This window comes from Globicephala melas, chromosome 1, assembly GCF_963455315.2.
Source record: "Globicephala melas chromosome 1, mGloMel1.2, whole genome shotgun sequence".
NCBI classification, from domain to species: Eukaryota; Metazoa; Chordata; class Mammalia; order Artiodactyla; family Delphinidae; genus Globicephala; species Globicephala melas.
This window is the reverse complement of record NC_083314.1, coordinates 113,972,751-114,000,458: the sequence shown is the minus strand read 5'-3', so window position 1 is coordinate 114,000,458 and position 27,708 is coordinate 113,972,751. Positions and strand designations below refer to the sequence as shown.

The 27,708-nt window shown below is 38.3% G+C and overlaps 2 protein-coding genes across 2 annotated transcripts in view; one reads left to right on the top strand and one right to left on the bottom strand.

Annotated features, from left to right (window-relative positions):
- SPATA1 (spermatogenesis associated 1) overlaps nt 1–27,708 on the top strand; it is an 84,517-nt gene that overhangs the window by 41,821 nt on the left and 14,988 nt on the right. The window lies entirely within an intron of this gene.
- On the bottom strand, nt 246–16,184 carry CTBS (chitobiase). Its single transcript, XM_060294360.1, is given in 7 exon segments — nt 246–437; nt 3,712–3,858; nt 4,243–4,340; nt 6,231–6,402; nt 12,807–12,901; nt 12,904–13,008; nt 16,004–16,184. Coding segments are annotated over 7 exon segments (990 nt in total).

Here is a 27,708-nt window from a genome sequence, read left to right as displayed (position 1 = left end):
GTAGGTTGACTTGTTTCTTACCTTTATGTTGTTGTACACTGAAGATATAAATAGGTATGTATTTTTCAAATTCAAACAATCAAAGCATTTCTTTATTCTTTATCTGTTTTTGAGTACACTAATAACTAAAATATGTAGCAATCTGAAAAAAGGTATATATTTTTTAATCTCTTCAAGAAACTAGATCTGTTTAAACAGATCATTTTTCTAAACCTTAATAGTTTAACAAAAGATGTTCATCTCTGTCACAGCTTTGGTTTTAAAGCTTTCCACATTTCTTCAGTTTGCTGTTTGTCTATAGCATCTCCAGAGTAGTCAAGACAGTTTGCATGCCACATGCCAATGCCGAGTAAGCCACGGTTTTGTACATATGCTGCCTTTAGAGAAATGCTCTGAGGGTCATCATACCACACTTGATGAAAATGGCCAGCCTGATCCTATACAAATAAATTAAAATGTAACTTTAAAGTATTCAGTGCAATAAGAGGGAAAGGTGTTTCTTAAATCCAATGATTCAAGAAGGAGTCAATGAAATAATAAAAATTTTAGGGCATACATAATATTTTCCATGGTTCTATATGTAATACTTTCTAGATATCATTGCTTATGGCACTTTTACAACAATAGAGATTACACAAATGAGCCTCCCAGTATATCCTATTTAAAATCCTTCTCATGCCCTAAGATTCTTTCCTTGCTCTGATCTGATGATTATCAGCCAAGATGTACTGTACACATTTGAATCACTTGTGAGGGCTTTTAAAAACAGATTCTTGGGACCCACACCACATGAAACCTATTGAATCAAAATCTTCCAGGGCTAGTGCTATAACATATATTTATTTGTTTCCTTATGTTATGTTTTAATGTTCCATTAGGTGATTCTGATATGTAGCCAAGGTTAAGGAGAATCACTGCTTTTGTCCTCTAAAACCAGCTTATATACTTTTTGGGATTTCCTTACAGTTCCTGGAAATGTGCCTAGTTAGGAGCTCAACAGGTGATTTTGTTTATGATGAATGTCAGTGGACAAAGAAAACATCTCCTTTTCTAGGTCTTACAGAATTGAGTCTAAGAGCCTGTTGGGTCTGGACCCCATGGGTGACTTAGGTACCCACCTAAGAACCACAAACTAGAAACTAGTCTTATGCTCACCTTCCACCCTGTAAAGTCCTTCTCCCCAGCATCACTTGCCTCTATCTAGTGCTAAACACAGTCTCTTTTAGAAGGTATGTAAGCTATGGATAAAGGATAAAAGAAAGAGGAAAGGAGCAGAATTAGGCAAAAGCGTAAAGGAAGAGAAAAAGATAGGAAGTAAAAATAGAATGATCTGTGATTTAAAATAATTTACTGATTTTTATATACATCTGGGGAACTCTTTAAAGACAGTTCTCAATGAATACCAGTAATATTTCTATTTATGGTAGCACCACGAGAATTAGAATCATCTCCTAAGATGACTGATTTAAAGGACAATAGTCACTTGGTAAATGAATAAGCTATGGCATATTTAAGTATAGTAGATTCATTACATACAAGCATATCTCATACTATATCTTATATTCCGTTCTTTAAAATCTTTAGAACTAGAAAAAGCTATACATGCTCTAGTTCCAATTGTGATTCAATATTAAAAGGCAACTTGCAAAACCTGTACCTAAATATAGAAAGATTTATTTTTGTAGAGTCAGGGGCAAACCCAAAGACATGCACCTTTGAATTTTGCCATCATTCTAGCTAGTACTTTGAGCCTTTTTGATACGTTAAGAAATTTCAAATGCCTCAAATAGTGAAGGATCAAAGGATAAAAAACTGAGTATATGTAAGTTTGACAGATGTCTGGTTAGGGAATGTATGCCTCCAAGAATATTGAGTGCAAGATGAAGCTGCTATTGCTGAGACAGCATAAGAAAGCAGAATGATTCTCTTCAGTTAAAACAAAAACTTGATTTGGGTTGCTGTGGAATTTTACAATGAATGAAGAAGAACAAATTGGTTATAAATAGATGGTTGTCTGAAGTGCCATTAAATGAATGGTTTTCAAGGCTCATCAAAATGTTTTCTGAGTTCTAAAATCTTAAAGAATGTGTCTTCTTATGCATTAAGGAAAAAATAAGTCAGGAATTACAAAAAACAGTACATCATAGGGTAAAGTATTTATTCTAAATTACATATTTCCAAACTATGTATAATTGGTTAAACAAACCCTTTACCAAACTGATATCCATGAAACACTGTTCCCCTGCATGTTTCTAAGAGTGCTAGGAAACAGGGTTCTATGTTAAACAATTAAATGGCTTTATGTACTGTGGTACATCTTAAATCCTTGAATATAATGTTATATATTATAAATCTCCAAGAGAGACTTACAGTTTGTAGTGTTTTCCAAATATATTTGGCCATGGCACATGCATGTGTATTTGTGTGTGTTTGTGTTTTTTTAGTATATTCTTTTTATGTTTAATCTTTAAAATGAAAAAAATATATACAATTTTAAAGGTTACTTTCCATTTACAGTTATTACAAAATGCTGGCTATATTCCCTGTGTTGTACAATACATCCTTGAGCCTATCTTAAACCCAACAGTTTGTACCTCCCACTCCCCCACCCCTGTCTTGCCCATCGCCCCTACTCTTCCCACTGGTAATCACTAGTGTGTGTGTGTGTGTGTGTGTGTGTGTGTGTGTGTCTATGTGTTACTAAGTTCCCAGAACAGAGTTCTATAAATACTTTTTGGTAAAGACAGGATCACAGTGTACCCTAGTTTAATGTTTATACTTAAGATTCTAAAGTTTAAAAAGCTCTACACTAAAGCCTTCTACATAATTGATATACAGGCATGTACATGTATATCAATTATAATTTATTAAATTTGTATATTTGCAGTCATCCTTTTGTAAATGGGTACCAGACCATTAGAAAGAAATATAAATTGTTGCTGGAATTAACATTCATCATATCATTTTAGGGTTCCTTTTGTAGTAACATAATTCAAGGTAAATTAAAGATGGTTTGTACTTAGATTTTTGAGGTGTGAAAAAGTTTTTATTATGCTAAAGGTAAACTATGGAAAAGATAACTTTTCTTTGTCCCTTTGGTATGGCAATTCCTATTTATCAAGCACTACCTGACAGAATTGCTAGTCATTTACTCTGTTTCTTCAAGTTTCTGTTTGTAATATTTTTCTGTCTCTAATTTTTAATTTTGTTGAATATCACATAGTTTGAATTGTGGAATAAATTTGAAATGATACCATTTTCCATTGTGAAGTCCCTGATGACACATCTCCTGTTCTCAGCCTCATTCCTCCCTATATAAGAGCCTCATCAGAATTTTGAGGCTACTTTGAAATAGAGGTTTTCAGAGCAAGTAACCCATTTTGGCCCAAAGCTCTTTCAAAAGCCACAGACATCATTTATAATTGACAACTCTTAAGGAAATCCTGTTTGTGACACACATGTTTCTATTATATCATCTAAAATGACAAGTGGCCCATGCAGAGCAGTTCCACTATTAGCATAACTTGAATTGCTCACAAGGGAAGTAAAGTTCCTGATTACACAGATTCAAAGACAAGTCTACTCATGTAAACAGCAGTCTGTATGTTGTACCCTATAAGAAAACTGATAGAAAATCTTACTTTCAAATATGTAATTATGAAAATACACAATTATGAAAACTAAAGATTGATAACTTGTGAAAAGTCTTACTTGATAGTGATAATAAGGAGACTGCTGAATTTTATCCCACAGTCTTCCAGAAGTAGAACTATTTACTTGCTTCATGATCATTTGATAGGCCACCTGACGGTATACAGCATCTTTACAAGGGTATTTTGCAGTGGTACAAACATGATTCTAGAAATGCAAAAATGTTCATGTTATAGATTATCAATTAAGCAAATCTTAAGCAATTAAGCAAATCCAAAAATATAATAAAATTATTTATTAGACATAAAATACTATAGATAGATAACCTGACTATATGGAATAAAAGTTAAATTTCATTACTAAATAGAAATATAATATTCAGAAACTTGTATGGGATTTAATTATTTAAAATAAACTGTCTACATTTTAGTCTCAAACTATATTAAATAAATTCTCAAAGTGTATATATTCTATATAGAGAGAAATTTCTAAATTATAAATAAAATGAAGTTTATATAGAGGAAACAAAACAGACTCTAAAAAATATAATAGAAAGAGAAAAAAATTACATAAGAAATGATCTGTTCTTACCACTGATAGATTTTGGCAGGTATAATCATAACCATACCAGGGAATACCCATTACAAGTTTCTTAGGGTTAATGCCTATCTTGATGTAGTCATCATATCCTAACCAAATAGGAAAAAAAAAGCATATTTTTTTCTCTTCATATGTCTACTAATGTGTTCATACAAGCTATGCAACCACTCAGAATCCAAGTTTGTAACAACCGGTACATTTATGTAAAATATTAATATGGTGTTTCTTGAATATATTATAAAAGTCATCTCTTAAGAACTATAAATTTGGTATCACTTTCTAAACAATTTCTTTTTGAATAATAGAAAATATTCAAAACAATTTAGATCAAATTGAAGCAAAAAATTCACAAATTTTAATTTTAGGAACAATGACACATTTTAGGAAAGCATGCTAATTGTGTCTATTAACTGCTAAGGCATGGATTTGATATTCTAGATTCTAAAGCTTTAAAAAAAGTTCTATAAGTCTTAAACTTTCTGGCAGGTGTGGTCTCACAATTACTTACAGAACACACAAGTGTTCCTCATTTTATCAATATCCTATAAGCATGGATTACAGCTTGGGATAAGGAATGACCCCATCTTACTCTGTAGCAGATAATCTGTAGTTATAGGAAACAGAGAAAAATGAACAAATTCCTGGTACTATCAATCCCTTTCTTGCCCATGCTGCAAATTATGTTTTCCCACCAAGATATGTTCCAAGATTAACTAGAATGTTGAGTAAATTTGCTGTTTTTCAGAGGCTTTAAAGTTATTGTGTACTGTTAAATATCCAAGAGAGGGGTGGAGTATGCATCATTTCCCAAACATATTTGACAATGAACCTTTTATTGATATACATAATTATCATCTCTTTCATAAACACAGTTGGCAAACATTGGGTTAAATAATTATTTTGTATTATAACACAAATTATTTTTCAAATTTTAAATAGTATATGCTTATGATCAGACTATTCTATCCAGACAATTAGGACGTGATAAAATGAGGCCAGGGTCTATGATTTTACCTATATATGAAAAATAAAATAATTTTTATTTATTACTCAACACTTAAATCTATGCTAACTATCCCAGAAAATCTCACTTAAGTCCAAAAGATAGCAAGCAATCTTTAATTCAATTGGTTGATGGGATATAAACCAATCCAAACTTTGGAAAGGATAATGCAAAGGCCACATCATATGAATGACAGATCAGAAGTACTCTTTTTTTTTTTTCTTGCGGTACGCGGGCCTCTCACTGTTGTGGCCTCTCCCGTTGCGGAGCACAGGCTCCGGACGCGCAGGCTCAGCGGCCATGGCCCACGGGCCCAGCCACTCCGCGGTATGTGGGATCTTCCCGGACCGGGGCACGAACCCGTGTGCCCTGCATCGGCAGGTGGGCTCTCAACCACTGCGCCACCAGGGAAGCCACAGAAGTACTCTTAATTCTGGTAGGAATATAATTTTTAATGTAGCATGGGTACTAATAGTAAATGCCAAATAAGATAAAGCCAGTCCTATCAATCATGTATAATAGGTACTCACATTATAGGTACCTTTGCTATTAAATTATTTAACATTGGTTATTTCAACAAAAATATTCTATCAAATTCTAAGTAAGCAAATATCTTCTTCGTGTAACTTTCTGACAAGAGTGTTGACTTGAAGTTAGAACACCTGCTTGAGTTCCAACCATATAATACTTAATAGCTGTGCAATCATGAGAACTTAACACCCTTCATCTTATCTATAATAGAGGGTTAATATAATACACCTACCTCCCAAGACTTTTTAGAGGTAATTGAAAACTTCAGAACTTTAAAACTTTTTGTAAACTTTAAAGCTCTCAAATTAAGAGGTTTTTATATGTTTCAAGAAAGCGTTACAAATGGAAAAGGTATACAAATGACTTAGAAATACTAAAATATATCTTAATGTTTGAGGTTATAGAATTAATATCACTGATAAATGATTGTTTTGTGAATTCTTACCAGTTAATGTCTTAGTATAGGGAGAATTGGCTCCTGCAATACATTGTGACCAGACCAGACTTCATTCACCATAAGACATCACGAAGAGAAAGTCACAAGCATCTGCAATTCCAGTATAATTATAGCACCTCCTACCTAAGCAGTTTGGAGACCAAGATACATCAAATGTTACCTGTGGGAAAACCATTTTATGTAACATGATCAAATATGCATATTATGGCAGATGTTTTGTTGATTATATATTCTCTTGCCTCATATTACTCCCCCCCTCAAAAAGAACCACTTACGTGTCTGACTTAAGGTTTGACATGTATGGAACTAGAACAATTCTAAGAAATATATTTTTTGCCTACACGGACTGACCCAGACATATATTTTGGACAATGTTTTGGACATATATTTAGATAATGGACATATATTTGGACACAGGCATATTTGGACATATACAATGACCAGGAGCAGGCACTGTGTAGAAGAGGAGTTTAAAGTCACATGCCTCCAGAGGACAGACTAGCAACTCGACTGACTGAAGGAAACTGGTGTAATCACAGTAGGGTGTGGTAGGGCCCATAAGCAACTAGAGAGTAAAAGCACACTAAAAGAATTCAAATACGAAAGTTCTTAAAAATATCATGCAAGCTAAATAGGTCATCTCTTGGCACAAGCTTACTGGACTGTGTTGGCAGCTTGAGCCCTTGATTTACAATTACTTTACATGGTAAGTTTAGTCCAACATTATAGTTAAAGAGTAGTGGTGTTTTATGGCTACAAGTATAAATTAATCAACTCAAAATGTTAAACAAATAACTTAAATGATCTTATGGAAATATTCAAATAAAACTTGAGTGTTAAATTATCTTTCATTTTTGAATAGTGAGCCAGTCCTCAATAAGGATGAATCTCTTTCAAAGATTTATTGCCGGGATTCCCTGGTGGCGCAGTGGTTAAGAGTCCGCCTGCCGATGCAGGGGACATGGGTTCGTGCCGCGGTCCGGGAAGATCCCACGTGCCGCGGAGCGGCTGGGCCCGTGAGCCATGGCCGCTGGGCCTGCGCATCCGAAGCCTATGCTTCGCAACGGGAGAGGCCGCAACAGTGAGAGGCCTGCGTACCACACACACACACAAAAAAAGATTTATTGCCTTAAGATGTTGGTCAAAGGGTCAAACTTTCAGTTATAAAATAAATAAGTTCTGAGACCTAATGTAAAAAAAAAAAGATTTATTGCCTTAACTGAATATTAGTTAGCTTTATTTTATTAATATAGGTCTGCAAACATTCTAAAGCTTCATTAAAAGTTTTCTTCTTAATTAGGCTCTCAATAAATGTATTGATTAATATTACAAAAAATTGAGGTATTTTAGTTAAATTTTTACACTTTGGCTAATTTATTCTACTATAACTCTTTTTAGGACTTTCTCAAAATTCTCTCTGTAATTCTTTCATTATTAACACTAAAGGAAGCTCTGCTTTGTAAGTCTAGGCTTTCCCCAAAGCTCTCCAGCAAAATAGGTTATAAAGTGAAATTTTTACATATTGGACTTCATTTTATCACTGTCCCCTCTTACAAAATGGAAGTATAATAAGGTAATAGAGAAAGTGATTACCTCTAAGCAAGTAAATTTCAAGTCCATTTTGTAAGTCCTTACCTCTCTCCTGAGCAGTGAGAATATTTTCACCTGGGTTTCCTCCTGAGCAGTGAGAATATTTTCACCTGGGTTTCCTGTCATGGATAATCTCATATTTTTGAGAAGGCAGCATTATTAGAAGAGAAATTAGAAAAGAAATCAAAAGACTTTGGTTCTTTTCTTGGCTCTCTTATAACTAGGTTATTTCATTTTAAATATCTGATCTGTTTTCCCACATGTAACAATGAAGGTGTAGAAAGAATTCTTCAAGAGCACTTCTAGCTCTTTAATTCTGTGATCACAAATTCTATAATCCTAAATTATCATCTTTTCCCAAAAACTCATTTCTCCTTGCTGGGGCTCTATATTAGTCATTTTTTTCTGGTCACCAGTTTAAGAATCTTTGGGCCATTTTGTGACTCTTCTTCCCTCACACCCCATAACTAATCTCACATTTTCCTTTGAGTGGCCTCTCACAGTTTTTCTGCCCATTCCTTTCCATTAATTAATTAATTCAATGAATATTGAACACTTGCTGAGTGTTAGGGTTATGCCATCATCCCAGTTCAAACCATAAATTGCAAGTTATTGGATTACTGGGTTAGTCCTTACAGGTCTCTCTTTCTCCTCTAGACTTTTTTACGTACTACCATAAATAATCTTCCCCACATACTTTCTATACACATTACCCATTACATACAGAATAAAATGCATACTCTTCAGTGTCACATCCTGGATCTTCCACAATCTGGTTCATCTTGGCAACTCTACTTCCCACTAACTTAACTAACATGAACTTGACATAGTAGCCCAAATTGCTCTACTTGCCCCTCAAACATGGAAATAGACATTCCTACTGCAAAATCTTTGCTCAGTCTCTTCCCCCTTGCTCTTTCACTATAGCTTAATCAGGACTAGCAAATAAGTTCCCATATATTAATTCTACCCTATTAACAACAGCAATCTAGAGAATGAGGGAAAAGTTTCTGAGACCAAAATGTGTGAGGAGAGGAGTACGGTGGCTTGCATACCAGGTATTTGCTATTCTTGATCTAAATTGTACTCATCTGAAAAGCTGAGTTCCACACTGACAAACCTTCCGTACTTGTATAAAGCCACAGAGTTGTTGATCGTTACATCATTTATTATTTTTCCAGTGACTCTCAAATTCATGTTGACCAACTACACCAGAATCACCTATCACACTTGGTAAAAATACAGTTCCTAGAATCTATGCCAGAATCAACTTCTGGGCATATTTTTAACAAGCACTCCCAGGTGATTCTGAGATAGATTTAGAGTTATTAGTTTATACTATATATATCCTACTTAACTAGACTTAAAATTTTGAAAGGCAGGTATCATTCATATATTCAATAAGTATTTTTTAAACATTGTGTTAGACATCAAGGAACTGGTCCCTGCCTTCAAAGAACTCACTGTCTAGCCTAGCAGTTTTTTCTCAGCTTTACTAAGGTATAATAGACAAGTAAAATTGTAATATATTTTAAGTGTATGATGATATACATATATATGCAAAAGTATTCCCATCAAGTTAATTAACATAGCCATCGCCTTATTTATTTTGGTGATAACACTAAAATTCTACTCTCAGCAAATTTCAAATTATACAATACAGTACGATCAACTATAGTCATCATGTTATGCACTAAATCCTCAGACCTTATTCATCTTACAACAAAGTTTATACCTTTTACCAGCCTAACTGTATCTAACTACAGTTTCCTTATTGACGTTTCCCTATTGATTATCTGTCTGAATAAGCTGTCCATTGCTGAAAGTGGAGTACTAAATTCCTCTACTATTATATTGCTGTCTGTTTCTCCCTTCAGATATCTTAGTGTTTATTTAATACATTTGGGTGCTCTGATGTGGAGCACCCACAATAAATATTTGAAATTGTTATATCTTCTTGATGAACTGACCCTTTTATAATTATATAATGAACTTTGTCTCTTGTTACCATTTTTGGCTTAAAGTCTATTTTGTCTGATATAAATATAGCTACCCCTGCTCACTTTTGGTTTCCATTTGCCTGGAACTAGTTTTTCAATCCTTTCATTTTTAGTCTATGTGTGTCCTTAAAGCTGAAGTGAGTCTCTTATAGGCGGCATATAGTTGGATCTTGTTTTTTTTAATCCATTCAGCCACTCTATGTCTTTTGATTCAAGAATTTAGTCCATTTCCATTTAAAGTAATTACTGATAGGTTTCTACGTAATATTGCCATTTTGTTAATTGTTTTCTGGCTCTTTTCTAATTCCTTTTTTCCTTTCTTCTTTTCTTGCTCTCTTTCTTTGTGATTTGTGATTCCCTGTAGTGGCATGCTTGATTCCTTTCTGATTTTCTTTTGTATATCTAATGTAGGTTTTTACTTTGTGGTTATCGTGTGGCTTATATTAAAAAAAATTTTGTAACTATGTATGGTGATGGAAGTTAACTAGACTTATTGTGGTGATCATTTTGCAATATATACAAATATCAAATCATTATGTTGTACACCTGAAAAAATAATTTTTTAAAACATCTTATAGTTACAACAGTCTATTTTAAACTGTTAACAACTTAGAACACATACAAAAGCTCTACATTTTTAGGGCTTCCCTGGTGGCACGGTGGTTGAGAATCTGCCTGCTAATGCAGGAGACACGGGTTCGAGCCCTGGTCTGGGAGGATCCCATATGCTGCGGAGCAACTGGGCCCGTGAGCCACAACTGCTGAGCCTGCGTGTCTGGAGCCTGTGCTCTGCAACGGGAGAGGCCGCTGTAGTGAGAGGCCCGCGCACCGCGATGAAGAGTGGCCCCCGCCTGCCACAACTAGAGAAAGCCTTCGCACAGAAACGAAGACCCAACGCAGCAAAAATAAATTAATTAATTAATAAACTCCTACCCCCAACAGCTAAAAAAAAAAAAAAAAACTATATAAAAAAAAAAGCTCTACATTTTTATACTCCACCACCCGACATTTTATGTTTTGGATGTCAAAATTTACATCATTTTTTATGTGTCCACTAACAAATTATTGTATAGTTTTTTTTAAGAAGGAAACATCCTAATGTGTTCCTTTATAATTTCTGTAATATACTTTTTTATTGACGTATAGTTAATTTAAAGTGTTGTGTTAGTTTCAGGTGTATAGCGAAGTAATTCAGTTGTACATATATATATACCTATTCTTTTTCAGATTCTTTTCCATTATAGGTTATTACAAGATATTGAATATAGTTCCCTGTGCTATACAGTAGGTCCTTTTTGTTTATCTGTTTTGTATATAGTAGTGTGTATATGTTAATCCCAAACTACTAATTTATCTCCCCCCTACCGCCCCCCCACCACTATCCCCTTTGGTAATCATAAGTTTGTTTTCTTTGTCTGTGAGTCTATTTCTGTTTTATAAATAAGTTTATTTGTATCACTTTTTAGATTCCACATATAAGTGATAACATACGATATTTGTCTCTGTCTGACTTCATTTAATATGATTATCTCTAGGTCCATCCATGTTGCTGCAAATGGCACTATTTCATTTTTTATGGCTGAGTAATATTCCATTGTGTATATATACCACATCTTCTTTATCCAGTCACCTGTCAGCAGACATTTAGGTTGCTTCCATGTGTTGGCTATTGTAAATAGTGCTACTATGAACACTGAGGTGAATATATCTTTTCGAATTATAGTTTTGTCTGGGTATATGCCCAGGAGTGGGACTGCAGGATCATATGGCAACTCTATTTTTAGTTTTTTAAGGAATCTCCATACTGTTCTCCATAGTGACTGCACCAATTTACATTCCCATCAACAGTGTAAGAGGGTTCCTTTTTCTCCACTCCCTCTCCAGCATTTATTATTTGTAGACTTTTTTTTTTTTTTAAAGAAGATGTTGGGGGTAGGAGTTTATTAATTATTTATTTATTTTTGCTGTGTTGGGTCTTCGTTTCTGTGCGAGGGTTTTCTCTGGTTGTGGCAAGCGGGGGCCACTCTTCATCGCGGTGCTCAGGCCTCTCAATATCACGGCCTCTCTTGTTGCGGAGCACAGGCTCCAGACGCACAGGCTCAGTAGTTGTGGCTCACGGGCCTAGTTGCTCCGCGGCGTGTGGGATCCTCCAAGACCAGGGCTCGAACCCGTGTCCCCTGCGTTAGCAGGCAGATTCTCAACCACTGCGCCACCAGGGAAGCCCTGTAGAGTTTTTAATGATGGCCATTCTGACTGGTGTGAGGTGACACCTCATTGTAGTTTTGTTTTGCATTTCTCTGAATAAGAATCTCTGGGAGTTGGACCCAGTGTACGTGCGTGTGTTTAATTTTTTTAAGATTCCTGGTTATCTTGGTGTATGACCAGTTTTGAGAATCACTGATCTGGGGCCACACTGTCCTTCTGTTACTCACACATTTCCTGGCAAGATGCCTTATGTTGTGATCTTCTCTCTGATTATGCTCATTATGGTAGTAGGGAAATACTGCCTTTCGTCACAGCACTGACAAGCTCTATGGAATTAGGCTTTGAGCCTTACTGGGCCTTGGGTGCTTTGCAAAGTAATTCAGAGTCTATGGAGCAAGTGAGACACTTCCCCAGAACTATCTCTACTCTTAGGCAAGAGCTGTTTCTGTCCTGCACTGATGAAAGCAGAGAGTGGGCAGCTAAATCCTTCCTGATTCCCATTGCCTATCTAATATTTCTAACTCTGCTGCAAGGCAGGTAGGTGGGGCAATTCCAGTATTGTATCCTGATGTGAATAAAGAACAGATTTGGCACCTTAAAATTTTATAAAACTTATCTAGTTAAGAACTCAAAAGTTCCAGAAAATTTTTTAGGATGTACTGAAACTCTTCCTACTCAATAAAACTGAGATTCTATTTGCCATACCTTCATGAACACATTTTGATAGGAAAGATAAGGGGTTTCCAAAAAACACCAAATGAATTTTTACCTGTGATCCCTCAATTTCATGATGGAAAGAGTCTGCAGTTTCTTTGACTAAAGCAGTTAACGCATAATATTCATGTGATGAACGAGCAACTTCTTGTCTAGATTAATTCCATCCATATATTGTGTTTTGGCCAGCTTAACTTGTTGAGCTAACCAGGATGCTCTTAAAGTAGCATTAATGATATCCCTTATGGATACATCTCCTATGGAAGAAATATACATCTTTTGTACATATATGCTTTTCACAGTTTAATAAAATTTACTTCACAAACTCATTCCAAAGAGATCCAAATGTCTTTAAAACACCTCATAATTTTGGAATACTAAGCCCCAAATTTAAGTTTTCCAAATGAAGAAATAATATATCAAGATCACAGAAAATCATTAGTCATTAATCTTCGAAATAACCATTATGAATAAATAGTAATATTATCAAATTAAAAGAAGAAATCATGGACTATGGCTAGCTAAGGGTCATCATGCACCCAAAGTAACAATTAAACATTGATCATATGCCAGGCACTGAGAGTACAACAGTGAATAAGACATAGGGGTCCCAATTAATTGGTGGCAGAGGAAATTAGTGGGGCCTGGAAAGTAGGAGACGGTAGGCTAGGAAGAAATAGGGGCAAGTGTCAAGGCCTGGAGGCAGAGTATGGAGGTTTGCTGATGCCTAAAATTTGGAGGGCGACAACAGTGAAGAACCTGAGGGTGGTAGGCAGGGTTAAATCATGAAAGACCTTGAAGCCCTCTTGAGAAATTATCCCAAGGGAAAGGGTTTTAAAAAGAGAATATACATATTTTAGGTATGCATTTTAGAAAAATCCCTTCAGCTGAAGTGGAAAGTGGTTTAAAGAGGCAAAACTGGAGGCAGAATATCTAATAGGAAAGCTTTCGAAGAATGCAGGCCAGAGATGATGGTGACCTCAACTAAAGTTGTGGAGCAGTGGAGACTATGAGATAAATGAATAAATCTGGAAGATCCTAAGAAGGCAGAATTAACAGGACTCTGATCCACTGAATGAGTAAAGTAAGAGAAAGGGAGGAGGTTGAAAATACTCAAGTTTCTGGGCACTGCAGATGGACTCATAGATACTGCATTTACTATGAATGATTTCTGGTGAACCTTACTTCTTAGACTAGTACTCAAGTTAAATACTAAGATGGTTGATGTTATGCTTCTCCTGTATTTTTTTCTCCACAGATAATATTAGAAGCACTGATCATTTTTACTTTATCCCAAATAATGTGTTAATTCATTGATTTAGCAAATATTTATTGAATTCCCAGTAAGGTATAGGCAGGGTATATTGTTAGTGACACAGACCAGGTCCATTGGTTATTTAATGCAGTAGATTTAAGGGCTACATGGAAATGCAGGGTGCCATGACAGCATATAAAGGGGACCTGCAACCCTGGTAGGGCAGGAAAACTTCCCTGAGGACTACACTCTTTAGGGGAGGCCAGAAATCTGGGCAATGACCTAGACAGGGGACAGAGGAGGGGTACCAATGCACAAAAAAGAGCATTCTCAGAAGAGTGAACAAAAAAGGGCAAAGGTCTCAATACCTCAGGAGAATTCTGAATTTCTGGAGCCAAAAGAAGGTCAGTGAGGCTGGAGCACAGAACTCCTGAAAGTACATGGAAACAGATGAAACTGATGAAACTACTGAGGTAGGTAGTAGCAGGATCAAGTAGGGCTTTGTAGACCACTGAGGAGTTGCTATTTTCTCCTGAGATGAATGGGAAGCATTAAAGTATTTTAAGCAGAGGATCATAAGATTTGCATTAAAAAATGAGAGAGACAGACAGACACACAGGGAGAGGGGGAGAGAGAAAGGGAGAGCGATATCTATGATCACTGGGCCACTGTGAGGAGAATGGATGGGTGAGGGTGGGGAGAGCTAGCTATAAAAATTAAACCAGGCTTTTCCTAATTTTCTGTCTCCTTTTTGGTTTTTTGTTTATTTTTCAGAATTAACTGTGCATAACCCATTTTTCTACTAGGCAGTTACCCACTGAAATAATGAAAATTACAAAATGTGAAACTGAACAGCCCATTGTTTTTAGACTCTTAGAATCATATTTATGTCACAAACCTTACCCCTATTTCAATTCTGATAACTAAGATTGAATATGTTAAAAATATACAGAGAGCTTGTGATATAATAGAAATACTAAAAAATAGCTTGATGAACCAATTGAATATATAAGGGAAAAAGTAATGCAGTCTAGTCTTTGTCTTTGAAAAATATAGGTCAGAGAGAAAAGACCATTAACCACCAGCATACAAATGAACAAAATTCGGCTTCTTTGCATAATTGGTTTTCTAAATGCCCACAGATGCCGCCTAACCGACTAAGAGGTATTGGGTGCTACAGAAAGTCTTTCAGATGTTAGGCTTACACACTAGGCAGGTTCTCCATAAACACTTCCACCGTTTTTACTTCTTCTAAGCAATTATATTACTTTTTTTAACTGACATTTAAATGTCCCTGCCTCAAATGTAATCTGCTAGATTAAGAACTGGCAATTGTCGCTATGTTTACACGAGAATTGCTCTTTTGGACTGAACTTTTCCACCTGCCTGATGTGTCCAGTTCCTGGTGCAGTCATCAAACTCTAGGCAGACAAGTGGTCTTCACATTACCTCCGAAAGGGTGTTTGCTTAAAGCTGCCCAAGGCCTTATAAATTCTTAGGTGGGTAGATGGAATTTTTACTTAAAGACCTATTTTTATCCCCCTTCTTGTGTGGCAGGTATAGAAAAGCAAAGTAAGCAGAACTTTCATTCTTCCACTGGACCGTGGGAGTGCTGAGATTCTTTCAAACTGATCCTCAATTCTCTTGGAAACCAATGGGTGTTGCTACTTAGGAAGTATCTCCTTACCATCTTGCTTATCTGGCCAGACTGCCTGGGGAGAGGCACAGCAGGGCAATGCAAGGAACTTGCACTTAGAGTCAGATCTGGGTTGGAATACTTACTGTGAGACCTGGGAGGAGTTACTCAACCTCTCTGAGCCAAAATTTCCTAATCTTTAAGGCTGAAGGAAATCTGTGGACAGAAATGCCCCTCCGCGAGCGGTCAAAGCTGGTTTTGCGCCCCCAACACCTCTTTCTCGGGCTCGGTTATTCTACTGTAACTCCTCTTACGGCCTTGAGGACCAGATCTGGAGCGTCAGGGGAGAGAGGCCACTGACCTCGAAGTCGGGGCGATGAACGATGGGTGATGGGACGGCACAGCGCTGGGGCCTGGCACTGGCAGTCTGCCCCGAGCCCGACGCGCAGCGCCAGGAGCAGTGGCAGCAGCAGAGGAGCCAGCCCCAGGGTCCCGTGCAGCGAGGGAACGAGGCGCCAGCACCGGAGCTGCGGCCAGGCCATGCCAACGGCTCACCAGTCAGCAGAGCTGTCCCGGATTCCCTGGCGGCGCCTGCTTTATGGATGGGAGGGGAGGGGCCGGGCCGAGCTCCCCGGCTGGGCAGGGGAGGAGCTGGGCGGTCGCCAAGTCCGGGGGATCTGGGGCTGCGGGAGAGAAGGACAGAGGCCGAGGCTGCGGTGCCCCTAGCACGTCGAGCCCAGGGAGCCGGGGCCTCGGTGCCCGGCAGACAGTTGACTCAAGTGTATATTGCCTACCATCTATGTGCCTCTCTTTGGCTCTGTGTCATAGTTGTTTGTGTCTTCCTTGTGGAGTCTGAAACTGGAGGGAGTCCTCAAAATGGAGAGAAATAGGATGCCTTGGAAGGGATGACTGTGCTACATGGTTGGAATGGCCCAAAGATTTTGAAGTTACAGATATCTGTTGAATTAAGACAGCAGTTCGAATACGGCCTCTAATTTCGCCTCCTCCCATGCTTAAACTCCAGTGAAAACCTCAACCCACAAGGGAAGGGAGATGACAGCAACATTTTGGAAGCTTGAAAGCACAAGTATGAGGGGTAAGTGTCCCAGGCCCCAACAGTGCGGAAACTTGAGAAACAACGCAATTTAAACCAGAATCTTCAAAAGGTTCCGGAACTACAAGAGATGCCTCAGGAATTAGGGGTGAAGGGGAGATGGAGGTTAGAATGTCCGAAAATAAAGGGGAATAGGTGAAAGCTGCTTGAGGAGCAGTGAAATCTCTAGATCCTTTCTCCAACCTTATGTCTCTGGGCAGCTGCCCCTCTCCCACCCAGGTTGAAGTTTGGAGGTTTAATGCTCTGGGGAGGGTGAATTCTCTGGTACTTGCTCGGGTACCATACCTAAAATAGGATATAACTGACTTTGTGCCTGACCACAGATATTGACAACATGCCCGCAGATCATCCTGTAGCAAAATTTAAAGTCAGAAACACCAGGCACCCACTCAGAGCTCCCTCTTTACTTTTTATCTCTTACTTTTAATCATGGACAACAAACAAGGCAATTGAATAATATAAAAGGAACAACAGAAAAAGGAATATGGAGGAAACAAACATTGTAGGGAGGACATTAAAAAAAAAAAAAAAAAAACTCTCAGTAATATCCCCAGAAAGGCAAGAGAAGATGAAGCCACAACAGGATGAAATTTTTTTAAAAAGCAGGGTGGGACTAGAAAGAGTTCTTGGAAATTAGAAAGAAGATCACAGAAATGAGGGAAAAATCACAGAAGATTTGAGCAAAGTAACACAGAAATACTCTTCAAAAAGAAAGAAAATTGGAAGAGCAGTCCAGATGGGAAGAAATCATCAATTAAGTAATTCAAGAAAAATTCCAGGAATGAAGGACAGGAGTTTTCAGAAGGAAAGAGCAAAGAATAGATCCTAAGAGCTTCCAGAGAGAAAAAAAATCACCAAGTATCAAGAATCAGAATGTCATCAGATTTCTCAACAGCAACATCTAAAGCTCAAAGACAATGAAACAATGTGTTTGAAATTCTGAAAGAATATGCTTTCCACATAAAATTCTGCAGAATTATCAATCAAATGGGAAAGTCATGTAAAATTTCAAAATATTGACCTATCATATACTCCAAATGGAGTGTCTAGGCCCTTCCCCCAGAGATTCTGGTTCACTAAGTCTAGATGGGGGCTGTGAATGTGAATTTGAAACAAGAGCCCCCAATGACTGTGATGCAGGTGGTTGTGGTATATAATCTGAGAGTCACTGCCATAATTAGTGATTTTATAATCTCTCCAAAGTACAGCTTTTTGATTTTACATCTCACCACTATTTCAGAAGCCTTCCCCATTTAGTAGGGCAGTATTTCTTATTATGGGAGCTCACAGTTTTGTTTTGTTTTGTTTTTGAGGACCTGTGAATAGCTATGAACTCTCTCTCCAGAAAACAGCATATACATATTCATACAAATTTTGTGAACCAGTTTTTAGTTTATCTGTGGACCACTAGGGTGCTCTTAGGTATAAGGCTAAGAAGTGATGTTTTACATTTACATTCCGGGAGTGGCATTCACATTTCTTTTACTGCCACAATTCACTCATGCCCCATTTTTCAAAACCTCCTCAGTTCAGCTCCTTCCCATTCTCCTTACCTACTGCTATCTTATCACTCCTGCTGCTAACTCTGCATATAAAAGTATCGAATTTTCCTGAACCAAATCAGGATGACACTTGATACGAATGACAGAAAACTCGAGCAAAAAAAAGTGGGAATTTATTACCTTAAGGAACTGAACTTTCATGGGTAGATCTTCAGGACCCGGAGACGTTAATCATATCACTAGTTCTCAGTCTCATTCTCCATTTCTTGGCTCTGCTTTTGTCTGAGTTGGCTCTGTTATCGGGTAGATTTTCTCCTTATGGTGCAAAGATGGTTTCCAACATCACAGGCTTCCTGACATCTCCAGAGCCTCCCCTAACATTTGCAGGCCCCAGGGCAAGGGCACAAATGGAAGTCCACACACCTGAAGTTAATTTTTTTTTTTTCCTAGAGATTTTATTTTTCAACAGGAAGCCAAAGTGAAATGAGTGCAAAACTGAGACTATAAGTCTCGATATAGTTTTCCACTGATTAGTATCCCATTTTCTGCCTACAAATCGGTTTAAGGACACTAAGTTTTAACTCACGAAGTTGCTGGGAGGATACAGTCTGACAGTTAATATCAACATCTTTTGGTAGTGTTTGTAAATGCTTGGCATTCTCGTTATTAGTAATGCAATGTTTTTGCATTCTTATCAGTAACATGTTTGTCATAGAATATTGTTGAGTTAACATTCTGAGAAGATCAAACAATATTCAAATTTTTATTATGTGCTGGTGAAAAATTAGAGAACACATTGCTTAGTGTTACACATAATTTTTGAGAGGGGGCCTATGCTTTCAACTAATTAACAACTTCCATATCACGTCAGGTTATTTGGGTACACAGAAGTGATTTTTTTTTTTAACCCACAGCAATTGCGGTAAATTGGCTCCCAAACTGATCACGAGAGACTTCATTTATTCTTGTGTTGTTATGAGGTGAAGATGTATTAGGCCCGAAGTTTGTATGTTAGGGTTATTGCAGTGTTATTGAATTGTATGAAATGACTAAATTTCTCAGTTATTTAGCTTGAAAAAATACAATTCAAATATTGTAAAAATGAGACTCCATAGTGAATCCCCACAGTAAGGAGAATGGTCCACTTATTTCTACATGGAAATCCCCAGCTGTCACACTACATCAATGATCTGACATATAATCTGACTTCCACTGAGCTGGAATGTGCTTTAAAGATCAGGTCTCTGGACAAAGAATTTTAGCTTAAGTGGGTTATGCAACAAAAATGCCCAAACCTAGAGCACTGTTTTAGTGTTGACAGAAATAGCTTCTCTTGAAATAGCAGACAGGAAGAAGAAAAATGGAAGATTTTAAGCCCAAAGTCTTTTGCCTAAGCACATTTTCTAATGTTTCTGCCCGCATTTCATTAAAAGCTGGATAAAGGAATAGGGGTGGGGATAGAACCACATCATCTACTTTCTTAGAAGGTGCATACTGGAGTCCCACAGGCAAATTTATTTGGCCTACACTTTAGAAATTTGGGAAATGCCGTATTATAAAAAAAATCCAGATTTCTGGCTTCTCTCAAGAAATGGAACCTTTGGCCACAGTGGGCCTGTATTCATACGGGGGGAAAGCAGGCTGGATTTGAGAATCAGCTACTCTCTACACACGCTCTATGATTTTCCGTTCCTTACCACCCTGAACGTCTTACACCACATTTACTCTACCTGCCTCAACCCTCAGGCATTGCGATTCCTGCAGTTTATGAAATGGATGAACGGGTCTTTTCCTTTTTCCTTTAATGATGGGCACATCTCTTTGTTAAAGGAAGAGGGTCGGGGGATGGAGAACTAGTGGCCGGTTTTACTTCCGAACAGTCCTAAATCTGCCATTTTCAGCAATCTGACCCTAACCTACTTTTTCCGAATGGCCCAAAGTATAAAACTAAGTATCAAAGGATGGCCCTTGTAGTTGCAGCTCTATCACAAGTCAGCCATGTGACCTTGGGCAAGTCCATTAAGCCCTCTTGGCCAAAGGTGATGGAAGGTCTCTAAACGGACTTAATACCTGTTCTGAATACTTCACAGGGCTGTTGCACAGCACACACGAGATTTTGAAAGCACTCGTAAGTCATTTATAAACCACCAAACGCTCCCTAGCACAAGCGTCTGCGACACCAGGGCTTTAGAAGCTGGATTACTGGAACCCGCTTTGGTTCCACTGGGCTCCCACCTCCCACGTGAGCAGAAGAAGATCCTCAGGGGAGAAGCTCTGGAAAAGCAGCTTAGAAATGCAGTGAGAAGTCCCTTAGCAGGGGTAAAGTTGTTGGTGGCATTTTCAAGCCCCCAGAGTGGCATACCAACTCCTAGCCTAGTCCCTGGGCCACCTTCCTTCTGGAAAACCCAGACCCCAGAAACCAGGCCTGAACGCTCCTAACCAGGACCCTAGACCAGGGATCCCAGACCTCACCCTCCTCCAAGTCTAAACATTTCAGTTATAGCCAAGCCAACAGACTCTTCTCTATCTTGAAAAATATACTTCATAGTGACTAAATAGATAAATTTATCTGTGTGTGTAAGGCTATAGTTTTGAGTTTTTTTAAATTTACTTATTTATTTATTTATTTTGGCTGCGTTGGGTCTTTGTTGCTGAGTGTGGCTTTCTCCCGTTGCAGCGAGAGGGGTCTACTCTTTGTTGCGGTGCTCCGGGTTCTCATTGCAGTGGCTTCTCTTGTTGCGGAGCACGGGCTCTAGGCGCACAGGCTCAGCAGTTGCGGCACACAGGCCCAGCTGCTCCGCAGCGAGATCTTCCCAGACCAGGTCACCTACATTGGCAACCAGGGAAGTCCGAGGCTATAGTTTTTATAACTGAATATCAATGAACTATTAAGATGATTACACTTATTATTACAAAGATATTAATTATTTGTTTGGATTTTTTGTGTTTTTTATTATTCCATTAAATTTGTTTATCTTGTCTCTATTTCAGCAAAATCATGCTGTTATAATCAAGATTTTCACATAATTTCTGGTCTGTTGAGAGTAATGATCTTAAAGATTCAAAATAAGTGTAGTAAGTTGTATTCAGAACACATGAAATTTTAATATATATATTTAAAAAGTAGATTAAAGTCAATGTTAAACAAAAATTTAAATTATTTTATGCTTCTAAAAAGTTATTTTTATTCTAAAATAGTCAACATTTTATATTAAAATGTAAAAGCAAAATACAAAATACTTAATGAACGTAACATTTTTAGACTACTTTTATGTTTGCAGAAAAATTGAGCAGAAAATACAGAGTTCCATATACCACCTGTCCCTACACAAAACTACTAGAGCTAATCAACGAATCTGATAAAGTTGCAGGATACAAAATTAATGCACCGGAATCTCTTGCATTCCTATACACTAATGATGAAAAATCTGAAAGAGAAATTAAGGAAACACTCCCATTTACCATTGCAACAAAAAGAATAAAATATCTAGGAATAAACCTACCTAAGGAGACAAAAGACCTGTATGCAGAAAATTATAAGACACTGATGAAAGAAATTAAAGATGATATAAATAGATGGAAAGATATACCATGTTCTTGGATTGGAAGAATCAATATTGTGAAAATGACTCTACTACCCAAAGCAATCTACAGATTCAATGCAATCCCTATCAAAATACCACTGGCATTTTTCACAGAACTAGAACAAAAAATTTCACAATTTGTATGGAAACACAAGAGACCCCGAATAGCCAAAGCAATCTTGAGGAAGAAAAACGGAGCTGGAGGAATCAGGCTCCCTGACTTCAGACTATACTACAAAGCTACAGTAATCAAGACAGTATGGTACTGGCACAAAAACAGAAATATAGCTCAATGGAACAGGATAGAAAGCCCAGAGGTAAACCCACGCACATATGGTCCCCTTATCTTTGATAAAGGAGGCAGGAATGTACAGTGGAGAAAGGACAGCCTCTTCAATAAGTGGTGCTGGGAAAACTGGACACGTACATGTAAAAGTATGAGATTATATCACTTCCTAACACCATACACAAAAATAAGCTCAAAATGGATTAAAGACCTAAATGTAAGGCCGGACACTATAAAACTTTTAGAGGAAAACATAGGCAGAACACTCTATGACATACATCACAGCAAGATCCTTTTTGACCCACCTCCTAGAGAAATGAAAATAAAAATAAAAATAAACAAATGGGACCTAATGAAACTTAAAATCTTTTGCACAGCAAAGGAAACCATAAAAAAGTTGAAAAGACAACCCTCAGAATGGGAGAAAATATTTGCAAATGAAGCAACTGACAAAGGATTAATCTCCAAAATTTATAAGCAGCTCATGCAGCTCAATAACAAAAAAACAAGTAACCCAATCCAAAAATGGGCAGAAGACCTAAATAGACATTTTTCCAAAGAAGATATACAGACTGCCAACAAACACATGAAAGAATGCTCAACATCATGAATCATTAGAGAAATGCAAATCAAAACTACAATGAGATATCATCTCATACCAGTCAGAATGGCCATCATCAAAAAATCTACAAACAATAAATGCTGGAGAGGGTGTGGAGAAAAGGGAACCCTCTTGCACTGTTGGTGGGAATGTAAATTGATACAGCCACTGTGGAGAACAGTATGGAGGTTCCTTAAAAAACTACAAATAGAATTACCATATGACCCAGCAATCCCACTACTGGGCATATACCCTGAGAAAACTGTAATTCAAAAAGAGTCATGTACCAAAATGTTCATTGCAGCTCTATTTACAATAACCCAGAGATGGAAACAACCTAAGTGTCCATTATCAGATGAATGGATAAAGAAGATGTGGCACATATATACAATGGAATATTACTCAGCCATAAAAAGAAACGAAATTGAGCTATTTGTAAGAATCTGTCATACAGAGTGAAGTAAGTCAGAAAGAGAGAGACAAATACCGTATGCTAACACATATATATGGAATTTAAGAAAAAAAAAAGTCATGAAGAACCTAGGGGTAAGACAGGAATAAAGACACAGACCTTCTAGAGAATGGGCTTGAGGATATGGGGAGGGGGAAGGGTAAGCTGTGACAAAGCATGAGAGAGGCATGGACATATATACACTACCAAAGGTAAGGTAGATAGCTAGTGGGAAGCAGCCGCATAGCACAGGGAGATCAGCTCGGTGCTTTGTGATCGCCTGGAGGCGTGGGATAGGGAGGGTGGGAGGGAGGGAGACGCAAGAGGGAAGAGATATGGGAACATATGTATATGTATAACTGATTCACTTTGCTATAAAGCAGAAACTAACACACCATTGTAAAGCAATTATACTCCAATAAAGATGTGAAAAAAAAACAAAGAAAAAGAAAATCTACAAACAACAGATGCTGGAGAGGGTGTGGAGATAGGGGAACCCTCTTGCACTGTTTGTGGGAATGTAAATTGATACAGCCACTATAGAGAACAGTATGGAAGTTCCTTAAAAAACTAAAAATAGAATTACCATATGATCCAGAGGTCCAGAAGACCTCATACCTCCCAAAAGGCAAGAAACTCCCCACGTACCTGGGTAGGGCAAAAGAAAAAAGTAAAAACAGAGACAAAAGAATAGGGACGGGACCTGCACCAGTGAGAGGGAGCTGTGAAGGAGGAAAGGTTTCCACACACTAGGAAGCCCCTTCACAGGTGGAGACTGTGGGTGGCGGAGGGGGGGGGGAGTTTTGAAGCCACGGAGGAGAGCACAGCAACAGGGATGCAGAGGGCAAAGCGGAGAGATTCCCGCACAGAGGATCGGTGCCGACCAGCACTCACCAGCCCGAGAGGCTTGTCTTCTCCCCCGCCGGGGCGGGTGGGGGCTGGGAGCTGAGGCTCAGGCTTCGGAGGTCGGATCCTAGGGAGAGGACGGGCGGCATGAACAAGCCTGAAGGGGGCTAGTGCGCCACAGCTACCCAGGAGGGAGTCCGGGAGAAAGTCTGGAGCTGCCGAAGAGGCAAGAGACTTTTCCTTGTCTCTTTGTTTCCTGGTGCGCGAGGAGAGGGGATTAAGAGCGCCGCTTAAAGGAGCTCCAGAGACAGGCGTGAGCCACGGCTATGAGCGTGGACCCCAGAGACGGGCATGAGATGCTAAGGCTGCTGCTGCAGCCACCAAGAAGCCTGTGTGCAAGCACAGGTCACTCTCCACACCTCCCCTCCCGGGAGCCTGTGCAGCCCGGCACTGCCAGGGTCCCAGGATCCAGGGACAACTTCCCCGGGAGAACGCACTGCACACCTCAGGCTGCTGCAACGTCACGCCGGCCTCTGCCGCCTCAGGCTCTCCCTGCATCCATGCCCCTCCCTCCCCCTGGCCTGAGTGAGCCAGAGCCCCCAAATCAGCTGCTCCTTTAACCCCACCCTGTCTGCGCGAAGAACAGATGCCCTCAGGTGACCTACACGCAGAGGCGGGGCCAAATCCAAAGCTAAACCCCAGGAGCTGTGCAAACAAAGAAGAGAAAGAGAAATTTCTCCCAGCAGCCTCAGGAGCAGTGGACTAAACCTTCACAATCAACTTGATGTACCCTGCATCTGTGGAATACATGAATAGACAACGAGTCATCCCAAATTGAAGAGGTGGACTTTGGGAGCAATGATATATACACATTTTTCCCTTTTTCTCTTTCTGTGAGTGTGTATGTGTATGCTTCCGTGTGTGATTTTGCCTGTATAGCTTTGCTTTTACCATTTGCCTTAGGGTTTTGTCTGTCCGTTTTTGTTTGTTTGTTTGTTTGTTTGTTTTTAGTATAGTTTTTAGCACTTGTTAACATTGGTGGATTTGTTTTTTTGTGTGGTTGATCTCTTCTTTCTTTTAAAAAAAATTTAATTTTTTTAATAATTATTTTTTATTTTAATAACTTTATTTCATTTTATTTTATCTTTTTCTTTCTTTCTTTCTTTCTCCCTTTTATTCTGAGCCGTGTGGATGACAGGCTCTTGGTACTCCAGCCAGGGGTCAGGCATGTGCCTCTGAGGTGGGAGAGCCAAGTTCAACACATTGGTCCACCAGAGACCTCCCAGCTCCACATAATATCAAGCAGCGAAAATCTCCCAGAGATCTCTATCTCAACGCCAAGACCCAGCTCCACTCAGCAACCAGCACGCTACAGTGCTGGACACCCTATGCCAAACAACTAGCAACACAGGAACACAACCCCACCCTTTAGCAGACAGGTTGCCTAAAATTATAATAAGGTCACAGACACCCCAAAACACACCAACAGACGTGGACCTGCCCACCAGAAAGACAAGATCCAGCCTCATCCACCAGAACACAAGCACTACTCCCCTCCACCAGGAAGCCTACACAACCCACGGAACCAACCTTAGCCACTGGGGTCTGACACCAAAAACAACAGGAACTATGAACCTGCAGCCTGCAAAAAGGAGACCCCCAAACACAGTAAGTTAAGCAAAATGAGAAGACAGAGAAACACACAGCAGATGAAGGAGCAAGGTAAAAACCCACCAGACCTAACAAATGAAGAGGAAATAGGCAGTCTACCTGAAAAAGAATTCAGAATAATGATAGTAAGCATGATCCAAAATCTTGGAAATAGAATGGAGAAAATACAAGAAATGTTTAACAAGGACCTAGGACTAAAGAGCAAACAAACAATGATGAACAACACAATAAATGAAATTACAAATTCTCTAGAAGGGATAAATAGCAGAATAACTGAGGCAGAAGAATGGATAAGTGACCTGGAAGATAAAATAGTGGAAATAACTACTGGAGAGCAGAATAAAGAAAAAAGAATGAAAAGAATTTAGGACAGTCTCGGAGACCTCTGGGACAACATTAAATGCACCAAAATTCGAATTATAGGGGTCCCAGAAGAAGAAGAGAAAGAGAAAGGAACTGAGAAAATATTTGAAGAGATTATAGTTGAAAACTTCCCTAATATGGGAAAGGAAATAGTTAATCAAGTCCAGGAAGCACAGAGAGTGCCATACAGGATAAATCCAAGGAGAAACACACCAAGACATATATTAAACTATCAAAAATTAAATACAAAGAAAAAATATTAAAAGCAGCAAGGGAAAAACAACACATAACATACAAGGGAATCCCCATAAGGTTAACAGCTGATCTTTCAGCAGAAACTCTGCAAGCCGGAAGGGAGTGGCAGGACATATTTAAAGTGATGAAAGGGAAAAACCTACAACCAAGATTACTCTACTCAGCAAGGATCTCATTCAGATTTGATGGAGAAATTAAAACCTTTACAGACAAGCAAAAGCTGAGAATTCAGCACCACCAAACCACCTTTACAACAAATGCTAAGGGAACTTCTGTCAGCAGGAAACACAAGAGAAGGAAAAGACCTACAATAACAAACTGAAAACAATTAAGAAAATGGTATTAGGAACAAACATATCGAAAATTACCTTAAATGTAAATGGATTAAATGCTCCAACCAAAAGACATAGACTAGCTGAATGGATACAAAAACAAGACCCGTATATATGCTGTATATAAGAGACGCACTTCAGACCTAGGGACACATACAGACTAAAAGTGAGGGGATGGAAAAACATATTCCATTCAAACGGAAACCAAAAGAAAGCTGGAGTAGCAATTCTCATATCAGACAAAATAGACTTTAAAACAAAGACTATTACAAGAGAAAAAGAAGGACACTACATAATGATCAAGGGCTCAATCCAACAAGAAGATGTAACAATTGTAAGTATTTATGCACCCAACACAGGAGCACCTCAATACATAAGGCAAATACTAACAGCCATAAAAGGGGAAATCAACAGTAACACAATCATAGTAGGAGACTTTAACACCCCACTTTCACCAATGGGCAGATCATCCAAAATGAAAATAAATAAGGAAACACAAGCTTTAAATGACATATTAAACAAGATGGACTTAATTGATATTTATAGGACATTCCATCCAAAAACAACAGAATACACTTTCTTCTCAAGCACTCATGGAATATTCCCCAGGATAGATCATATCTTGGGTCACAAATGAAGCCTTGGTAAATTTAAGACAATTGAAATTGTATCAAATATCTTTTCTGACCACAATGCTATGAGACTAGATATCAAATACAGGAAAAAATCTGTAAAAACTACAAACACATGGAGGCTAAACAATACACTACTTAATAACTAAGAGAATACTGAAGAAATCAAAGAGGAAATCAAAAAATACCTAGAAACAAATGACAATGAAAACACGACAACCCAAAACCTGTGGGATGAATCAAAAGCAGTTCTAAGAGGGAAATTTATCGCAATACAATCCTACCTTAAGAAACAAGAAACATCTCAAATAAACAACCTAACCTTACACCTAAAGTAATTAGAGAAAGAACAAAAAAACCCCAAAGTTAGCAGAAGGAAAGAAATCATAAAGATCAGATCAGAAATAAATGAAAAAGAAATGAAGGAAA